Source organism: Thermobia domestica, chromosome 7 (assembly GCF_964235325.1).
Source record: "Thermobia domestica chromosome 7, izTheDome1.hap1.1, whole genome shotgun sequence".
In the NCBI taxonomy this organism is placed as follows: Eukaryota; Metazoa; Arthropoda; class Insecta; order Zygentoma; family Lepismatidae; genus Thermobia; species Thermobia domestica.
Window position 1 is genome coordinate 223821431 of NC_137460.1, and position 11026 is coordinate 223832456.

The following is an 11026-nucleotide window of genomic DNA, read 5'->3' on the forward strand; positions in this document are numbered from 1 at the left end:
TTTTAGTGGTTCGGATTCTATATTTTACTATAGGTTATATATATATGTCTAATTTATATTAAAGGCTAACAATATTATAGAAGTTTGAACGAATATAGTACAAAGAGGCAAAATTATAGTTACGTATTTGATTTTCTTCTATTTGCAGGTCTCGGCTAAGAGAAACAAGAACATGTTGTTGAAGGAGTGGAAGTGTTTATGTGGTGGAGAGCCACAGCTACTGAAATACACATCCTGGGTATATATAATAGCATCAAGAACGACTGTTTTCGTTCTCGGTTCTCTGCAGTGATGAAGCCAATTTTTGTAAAAGTGATGAAGTCAATAAATAAAATTGGAGTTGTTACACATACCCAAAACCTTAATTGGATTGATACAGCAAAACACATGGCTAGGAAAACCAATGGTATGGAGGAGTGTGATATAAAAACGTTGTAGATCCTATACACAGACTTGAAGAGAATAACTCTCTCTTTTTTTTTAATTTTCAGAAGTGTTCCGCTGTTCCTTCAAAACTAAATGACTGGCATACTTTCTATATGCATACTTTCTATATGAGTGTCCTGCGTTTGATTCATTGCAAAGGTGCTATGTCTAGAATACAGATTGACATTGAAATTCGGATTGCAATTTAAGCAAATTCTTGTCTCATAGAACCTTTGTGGTGATTGATTCATTTCTATTTACGTCCTTTATCAACGTGTAGAACGGGACCTTCATTTAAAGTGGAATCTGAACCACTTTATACATTCAATACTCTCTCACGGGGAATCAAACCCGAAATCTTGATCGCCAAAGGCACGAGCACTAACGTGGTTTCTCAACAAGCATGTCACGATACATTGGTGTATCACAGGATTTTAAAATTTAAAAATCAGTATACATTAATTAATTAGTTAAAATCAATTTTGAGATAGACTGTACCAATCAGCGCCAGCAACAATGCTTAGTAATACATAGAGACACTACTTCATAGAAATTTATAGTATTAGACTACTATAATTTTTGTTATTATTAATAAGAAACCAGGTGTGTCTCAATTTCATAGATTTCAGTAAAGTGCGTCGTCCGTCAAAAAAGGTTGAGAACCACTGCTCTAGACCAATGAAGAGAGCCCACTGCTAAAAAGGGACATTAAATTTTAATCAGTCAATCCAGAGTCTTCCAAAAGGATAATGTTTTATATCGTTATGGGTACAATATGCAAGTATGGTTGTACCACTAGTATCCAGAAACGTGGATAGAACGTCAAAGCTCAGCGAAATGACCACGCATACAGTTTCGGTAACACAAAGCACAGCTCATCTGAAAGTACGGTAAGGATCATAGAAGCTGCAACCCAAAACATTCGTACGATACTATCTGCAATGTAAGTCTTGTGTAGTCATCAAGTAGAGACATGCATTTAATTAATATAATAGCTCAATCACTTTAGGTTTTAACCTTGTTAAAATAATGTGAAACTAGAAATTGGTATATTTTTGTTCTGTTTGATGAATTGAACAACTTATCAAAACTCCCAAATTCTCCTTTGTCGGTGTCATGGATTTCCGGGTGATTCAATGATTGAAGCGTTGAAGAAATGCAAGTTAGCACTGGAATGGTTGTTACATGCAAACGACCGGATATATGGAGCTCAAATTAGGTTTTAAATTAGGAAATAAATAGGCTTTAGATTCAATTACGTGCTGTCTTATTTGCACTTCATATAGCGCCACAGTAAACGACCAATGTCTACAAACGTTAAAAGAAAACACATATTTTTATTTAGTTTTTCTCTCTCTAAAATTCAATACCACAGATATTGCAAAAACGCTCAATAAAAAAGTTTTTTTTTTTGGCATTACTTTAGATCTCCATTGATATCTTTTGGTGCATGCGCAACCAATAGTTGCGGAATTGCTAAACGTCGATGTGCAATGAAACACTATAGCTTTGAGGAAATTCAACGCCGAGACTTATGATTTCAGCTTTGGCAATAGCAGCAGTCATATGGACTCGAGCATTGTCATGCCGTAGACGAGCTCAACGCACAACGACAGATTAAAATGACTGCCTCCAACGAACTGACGCAGCTAGACAACAGTGTTCGTAGGTTTTCTTATGAAAATTTCCCTCAACTGGCACAAAATTTTCCCTTTTTTTTAATCAAATTTTCCCTAGTTTGTTGAATGTCCAATTTTTATGATAAAAGTTACGTGATACGATTAATTTAGCTATATTAAAGAAGTGTCAACCACATTTGTCTTTTCATTTGCTTTTTATTTATATTTTTTTACTTTTTTATTCATTTTTTAAACAAGGAAATACACACAAATACACCCAGCGAACAATGGGTGCAAATTATGCTATTTTGAACACACATATAACACAAACTATTGCTATTGTTTTGGTTCATTTATGAAGGAACAAAGAGAAATGTAAGCATTTATATTGGTCAGTCAGCGCAAGATTTCCCTGGATTTACAAGTTTTATGGCAAAAATCCCTTTTCTCCTTTTTGCTAAATTAATTTATGAAATTTCCCTAGATTAGGGAAATTTCCCTCAAACTACGAACACTGCTAGACAGTTGAAACTGATGCATTATTTCTTCCATAGATGGCATCATATGCCATGAGTGGCTTATTATCAATAACGGAATAATTCAACGTCAAGCTACAAACGTTTAGAAATACGTTCTTATGTAATATATTAATGCTTTATAGTATCTCTATTCATTCCTTCATTTTTAAATACCGTTATGTAGTATACATATAGCGTGGTCCGGAAGTGGGCGTACCCCTAATTACTGTTTTCTGACGGTTTTAGATTTTACTAATATTTCTTTGGTAACATTGCTTGGCATTGTCTGGCAACATTGCTATCCATGTTCATTTGTTTTCTGTTGTTTTCTGCTTAGTAACAGCTATTTGTAGCGAAGTTAGAGTAATCAACAATGTGTGATCAAAGTCCATATAGCATTGAACAAAGATTAGTTGTTGCGGTTTGGCTTCATGAAAGGCGTTACACCGGTGACACCATGGAACGTGTTAAAGCGAAATTTACAGACCGCTTTAGTATTAATCCACTAAGAAAAGCAAGAATGTTGGGGTACGGAAAACGTGACTTCGGAGTATCTGCGCAAAACATATGCGAGAACTTGGCGCAGAATTCAGCTGCATTACGACATGGATTGTGATCATATCTATGTTTATGACTCTTAACACTCTTAAGACTTCAAGATAACTGTGTACAGACATTCTACCATAACACACACTATACTGTTGAAACGAAAGGAGAGTACATCCATTTCCGGACCACCCTGTATATAAAATTTAATCAAAAGTTTTTAATGTCTTTTAGTCCTGTTTTGTAGACACATTCCCTACTGAGAAAAGCATATAAAAATTAAATAATTAATCTGCCAATGTCTAATCATACATAAATTCAGTATAATGAAGTGCTGCGTTCCTATACAAGAATAAGTGTGAATAATCATCTTAAATATTTTTGATTGTATTAATAATTGGCAAGGTACGTGAACTTGTGATGATATTGTGGAGCCACACCTGATTGAAAATAACAAAAACCCAAATAATAATAATCGTCTCCAGAAATATTTATCGAACATATTTGTGGTAGGTTAGGTAAGGTTGGTATTTTGAACTAGTATAACAGGACGTTTTCTGGTAGTAGAATCTAAAGGAGACTGAACTGTCTTTTTCATGTTATGCAAAATGGATGGATAACAACATTTCATATTTATTTCTTGTGGATTCATAACAAATGTGTTTATTTTTTATTTATTTTATTTTATTTATTTATACAAGTAACAATACAGACATAGTGGACACGCACACTGCACACACAAATAGTATATCTATATTCTTAGGTCAGAAATTCTCCGGAACTTCAGAGACTTATTATCAGGCCTATACAAACAACTTAGTTTAGAAACCAGCCTATATGGCCGGATGGCCTCCGGTATTCCACGAGGCCAGAAAAAAAACATTAAAACACATACTATGAAATACATAAAGACAGACAGACACATACATATATATATATTGGTGGCAACACTTCTAATATACACACCACAACTATAAAATTATTTTATTTTATTTTATTTTATTTTTTTACATTTATTAGCACTACGACTGGTAACCTCCGGAAATCCTTGAGGTTAAGTTCCAGTCCTTGACAGGGTTTCTTTAATATTAATCAGTATTATATTATAAATCATTTTTATAGCTGTAACTTTTTTTACTACAATTTCAATTAACTATCATTTAATTTATTATTAATTTTACATTATCTTTCAACAAGAAGACACATACATAATGAAACCTGATGACATAATATGATTATGATAGATGGCTCTTCACAGAAGCTTTCGCTTGTGAGTGAGAAACCATCTTCATAAAGTATATATGAGTGAAATTTTATCATTTTTTCCTCTTTTTTCTCTTTTTCTTCCTTCTCTCCTCCATTTTTTTTTAAAAAAATAAACCCCCCAGTAGTTGTAGATAAGCATTTTTCAAGTGACGTTAGTCAATTATTTACTAATTTAATACATTAATTTAATACGTTAACGCTCTTAAGTCATCATTCTTTATTTCCTTTAACCAATTAGCTATTAGTATTTTTAATCTATGCATTTTTCCTTCTTCCCTAATTTCTTTTGGAGTATTATTATAAAGTTTCGGAGCCAAATAATATGTTTGATTTTGTGATATACCCTTATTTACTTTTATTGTTTTAAGATCTTTTTGAGTTACATTTCTTGTTCCATACCTATGAGAAATTTTATTCCATTCATTTTCATGTTTTTTACATAGAGTAGGACTGCTTTTATATATAATTTTTCAACAGTTAAGACTGAAAATTCTCTATACAGGATTTCTAGACTGTCTTCTTTGTTTTTATTTGAACATATTCTTATAATATTATTTTGCTGAACTTTTAAAGGTCTTATATGCGTCTCATAGGCAGATCCCCAACTTAAGATACCATACTGTAATATATTTTGTGTTAGTGCATAATATACCATACGTAAAACTTTTAATTCTAAACACCCTCTTAATTTATACAGCAATTTTCTTAATGTCTTTGCTACATGTTGAATATGCTATGTCCACTTTAAATGTTTATCAATTTTCACTCCTAAATAATTTTGTTCAGTTACTTTATTTATTGTATTGCAGTTACAGTCTAAAGTATTAATACAGTTATGATATTTTAAGACAAAATTTTGTGGCTGTCCGGTTATTGTTGGTGAGAAAGCAATATAATTGGTTTTCGTTAAGTTTAGTACCAAGGAATTTTGTTCAAGCCATTGTTTTACTTTCTTTACTGTTATTTCCGCTTTTTTTTTTATAAGTTTCTTCCCACTTTTTCCCTGTTATTGTTATAGTGGTGTCGTCTGCAAAAGATTGAATATAGCCATCAATGCCTATATTGTACAAATCATTTATATAAATTATAAATAAAATTGGACCTAATACTGATCCTTGTGGCACTCCATAGCTAACCTGTGTTAAGTCATTCATAAAATTTCCAATTTTAACAGCTTGCAATTTATTACTTAAATAACTAGTAAACCACGAGAGTACTACACCTCTTACTCCATAATGTTCTAGCTTAGTTAACAATATATTATGAGATATTGTATCGAATGCTTTGGTTAAGTCCAAAAATATTGTTATTACTTTTTCATTATGATAAATGTAATTTGTTATTATTTCCGCTAGTTTATAAATTGCATCAGATGTACTTCTCTCTTTTCTGAAACCAAACTGATTTAATGCAAGTGTGTTATTAGTTTCAAGAAAGGAAACTAATCTCTTTTTAATACATTTTTCTAATATTTTAGCACAATTACTAAGTAGCGATATTGGTCTATAGTTATTGAGATCCTTTCTTGACCCTTTTTTATATACTGGTTTCACGAGTGCTAGTTTAAATTGATTAGGGAAAATGCCTGTTTCTAAACTCATATTATATATATGTAACAGTGGTTTAGTTATTTCTTCTTTTACATTTTTCAATATTTTAGCAGTTATTTCATCTAGTCCTGGAGCCGATTTTGCTTTTAGTTGGTTTATATGAAATGAGATTTCTTGTTCAGTAATAGGCGTAAAAACATACTGTTTTTAGCTTTGTTTCCTAGATTTTCATTTATTTTGGTTAAATTTACATTTTTACTAACCTTTCACCTATATTGCAGGAATATTTGTTGAATGTGTCAACTACTAGTTTAGGATATTGCTGAAAGTTAATGTTACCCGTAGCCGTTTGTATTACTTTAATGTCCATGCTTTTGTTTTCTTTTTTGTCAATAATGTTTGATATTATATTCCATAATTTACCTGTATTGTTTTCACAATTAACAATCTGCTTTTTATAGTACTCATTTTTTATCATTTTTATCAGTTGAGTTACCTTGTTTCTATATTTTTTATAGTGTTCCTTTGTTTCTAGATTATCTTTATTTTTTATTACAAGTTTGCTTAATTTGTCTCTTTCTCGTATATGTAATATCAATTCATCAGTTATCCATGGCTTTAACTTACGATATTTTGGAATAGTTTTTTCAATTACTATTTGTGAAGTTTTAATACATTTTTGTAATGTCGAAATGAAAGCTGAAGTAGCTAAATTTACATCCAAACTTTGATACACATTCAACCAACTACACTTCTGTATTTCATTTTTTAGTCTTTGGTAATCTATAATAGTTCGAGGTTTGTTTGTTATTGATTTATCGGCAATTTTTATATTTAACACTAGTAATATAATGATCTGTAATTGCCGTATGCAATATTGCTGCAGTGACATTATGATTATATTTTTGCCTTAAAAAGATATGATCTATACATGTTTTAGTTGTTTCAGTTACTCTTGTATAATTATTTGTACATGATATATACCCGTTTTTATAAAGTATGTTTAAGTAGTTGTCTACATTTTCGTCGTACCTATTACTTAATATGTCAAAATTTATGTCTCCAATAACCAACCCATTTGTTTTGACATTTTTAAGTTCATTTTCGAAGGAGCGTAAGAATTCTCCTTCATTACCACTTGGCGTTCTATAAATACACATTAAATTATAGTTTTCTTTGCCATATGAAATATTTAAACTTAGACCAGAAGCATCATTTAATTCTAATTCTGTAATATTCTCAATACTAATATTATTATTTATAAATACCATTACAACATCTGCTTTATTTAGAGATCGTTTTGCGAAGAAACAATGATAATTTTTTAAATTTATTTCATATTGATTATGCCATGTTTCGGAGAGAACTAATACATGTAAATTAAATTCTAAATTTTGTAATAAAATTAAAAGCTCATCCCAATTTTTACGAACACTTCTAATATTAAGATTCAAGATGTTGATACCAATTTTATCTTTAAACACGTTATTAAATAAAGTAACAGTTTCATATACATTAGTTTCGATATTTTGTTGAGTATTTATATCTTCAATTATAGAACATGTTTCAAGCATTTATTTAACCCTTCCTACAAACTTACTACCTGTTTTTGCTGAAAATTACGTCAATTTATCAACATCTTCTAGGCTACATAATATAAAAACATCTTTATCTCCCTCTCTTTTACGCAACTTTATGCTACCTGTACTATCTACCCACAGGAAGGCATAATTCTTTTCGCTTTTAACTTTTCTGGCTTTTTCAAATACCTTTCTGCGGTTTAGAGTTAGACTTTGATTGACATAGATGGGTTCATTATGGTTATATCCTAAGTGGGTACAATTGAGATTTCTCTTTACTTTACGTTTCTGGAGGAAATTTTCTTTAACCTCTCTCCGAACAAACTTAACCATTATTGTTCCTGATGTTTGGTGAGGAGCTTTCTTTACTGTATGGCATACATCTATCATTTCTCTTTCAATATTTATGTCTAAAGCACGGCCCAACTGTTTTACAACTTCATATGTATCTTCGTTCGTTTTTTCTGGTACACCCTTTATTTCTAGCGTGTTTCGCCTTCCATACTGGTCGAGCTCATCTAATCTCATCTCAGTGTCTAGTAGCTGCTTTTTGAGAGCGATGTTTTCTTCCTTCAGCCGTTCAATAGTAGTAAGGCACGCTGAAATGCTTTCTGATTGTTTTTTGATGATGTCTGCATTTTCATCCAGTTTGTGATGCGCCAGGTCAAGAGACTTTCCAAGTTCACGCTCAAGGTCGGTGTTGTTTTTTTTAAATCACGGAGATATCATCTTTTAGTTCTTTTAACAGTTTATAAATGTCTTCGATAGATGGAAGCACTTCATTCTGTTCTGAATTGGTATTACGACTAGCTTTTATGCAACCTTTACACTTCCAAGGCAAATTTGATTGTTTCATATATTCCACGTCACTTTCTTTTAACTGCGAACATTTTAGGTGGGTCCAGTTTAGACACTCAGTGCACTGAATTTTGGAGGTAACGTCTTGTCTCAGAACAGGTTTGGAACACTCCATGCAGGAGCTCATGATGTTTGTTTATATCTTATGATCGTACTCCTATTCAGGTATTTGATGTTTACGTGTCAATCAATTTATGATTTTTGCAACAGATAGTAAAGTCAGCGATATTATTTAACAAAATGTATCTAGTTAAATGTAAGAGTACTTACCGAATTTGTTATTCTTGTATCACTTCACTCACGTAAACAGTATCACTTAAATTTAAACTAAATATTAGGAGCACTTTATAGTGTGTCCTTTACACATCCATACCAGTGTTGCCAGTTTCGCCATATGGAACATGCGTTTTGCAATGAGCAATAACCATTATAATAGAAGTGGGAATTGTAATTTTTATTTACATTTGCGAAACACACAAACAAAAAACTTTTAAGAATAAGTACATCAAAGGTAAAGAAGGTAAATAAAAGCATTATACGAAGATAAATATGAATTACATACAATCCTGTGTTTTCTTTGTCTAGCAGCCATGTTGTTGGAAATCGAAAGTGCAACTTTTGGAACTTTTCACTTTCATTGCCATCAGAAGTGATGAAATTATTTGACTCAAGAAACAAAAATAAAATGATTTTTTTTTTTCAGTTTAACGCCTCACGATTATGCCCTGAAGGCTAAGAGAGACGATGATTAAGACAAATGGATGATTAATGATGAATGGATTAATGATGGAAAATCCATCATGAATGGATTAATGATGGAAAAATTGGTGAAATGAGAAAGTGAGAGGAAACATAAGTATCCTTAAAAAATCCACGGATACGGTGTTGTCCACCACAAGCTTAGTTGGCTGGGGATCGCTGGGGACCAGAAATAAGCATTTTACCATTGTGCCATCGTGACTCCCTTGTTTGACTCATCCATTATGGGATAAATATTTTTGTTGAAAATTGGGTAGTACATGTTATCCTAGAACAGAAGAGACCCGAGATTCATATAAATATCACCCTTCAGGTTTGTAGCCTAACTTTCGTTCCACCCTGTTTATATCTATTCATGTTGGAACTACACAAAAGACTGGGAATCACGCAACTTGGACGTGATCGAGACAAAAACATTTTTCTTTTGTCTGTTACTTTTTTTTAAAAAAAAACAACTAGTTTCTTTCTCTCGTTTTTCCTTTCTTTTCTAAAAGAAATCTTTTGTTCTTTTGAACGCTGACTGGTGTTATGATAAATTTGCCGAAGATGCTTTCCCATTTCTGTGTTCAGCCATAATGATTACAGCACTGAATTCGTTGTAACCGTTCTTAGGCTTCTACATGTCAAACCTTGATAGCCGTTGGGCGTGTTCTCAACCAGTTAATGCATTGATTGTTAAAAAGCCATTTGTCATCATAAATTCTGTGACAACCTAACGTTATCTGCGCCTCATTTATCTTTGATGTATAGACTCCAATCGTTCTAGTTTCTGAGAAATGTACTTAAAGTAATAATATAAGTAAAAAAAAAATGCAACTGATGTAATTAGAACAATGTGCTTAAATTGTATCTAGATTAAAGGTTGGGTTAGATAGATATTTACGAATCAAAAATCATTGTGTAAGCTCTGCTTAATGTTAGCAGAATTAGGGTAGTAAAAGTTTTTAGTTAATGTTGAGATTTACGTTATCTTTGCTTTGTAGCTCATTGACTTATACCAGGAGTGATCGGAAAATAAGGTTACAAAGCCTGCAGTGAAACGTTTATATATTGTTTCATACAACCAATACAGCCAACAGCCAACATACTACATTAGAATATTTTTCTACACAGTCTCCATATTGATTGAAGCAGTTGTCGCATCATAGGATGAGTGAAGATTCCCTCCTGGTAAAAAAAAAAATCCTATCCTTACGTGTTGAGCCACGTTGTCACGAAGTGTTTCACCTTCTCGTCCGCAGAATATCATGCACAATGTGACGAAAGCTTCTGAAAGACATTCCCAATTCTGCCATCAGATGCCGTAACGTAGGCTAATCTTCCTGTTGTCCTGAATCAACTCCTCCACGCGAGCTGTTTTCAAATCTGTTGATGCTGTGATAGGTCGGCAACTGTGTTCCTCGTCGGTGACGTTTTCTATACCAACCACAAACTTTCGACACCGTTCTGCGACATGGTAACAAGACATTACAGTCTCTTTCTAAACTTTTACCGCCTGCCGGTGAATTTCAGCCGCCGCGGTTACATGTTTTGCCCACAGATATCGAATAACTGAGCGGACTTCCTCGCGAGACCAGTTTGCCAAACAACTCGTCATTTGTGTTTACATACAACAAGCACCGTATGTGGTAGGTTTCTGAAACTCTGCACAGTTGCCAACTCCATTTATTAAAATTACTGCACACTTCTCATCTTTCTATAACAGACGAAACTCTATAACACAGAGGCCTTGTAAAGTAAAATCGCTCAAACCGTCCCCAGGCGGCTTCAAAGGAAGCGGAACACCATTGAAGAAAAGCACATGTTTCTTTGTTACATGGGAGGGATAGTTCAACAAGTCCTTCCAGTTGAGGGTGGCCTTCCAGTTGACCTGCTGAAAAAGAAAGCGATTTTGCAAGCGTACT

General features: G+C 32.8%; 1 protein-coding gene across 1 annotated transcript; it reads right to left on the reverse strand.

The window, feature by feature from the left end:
• Positions 1-7544: 7544 nt before the first annotated feature.
• On the reverse strand, positions 7545-8033 carry LOC145689576 (uncharacterized). The gene has a single exon (XM_081763756.1). The coding sequence runs from the start codon at positions 8031-8033 to the stop codon at positions 7545-7547; it is 489 nt and encodes a 162-aa protein (XP_081619882.1).
• Positions 8034-11026: the final 2993 nt, after the last annotated feature.

Coding starts and splice junctions, on each gene's coding strand:
- LOC145689576 (XM_081763756.1), bottom strand. CDS start 8,033: ATGAGATTAGATGAGCTCGACCAGTATGGAAGGCGAAACACGCTAGAA.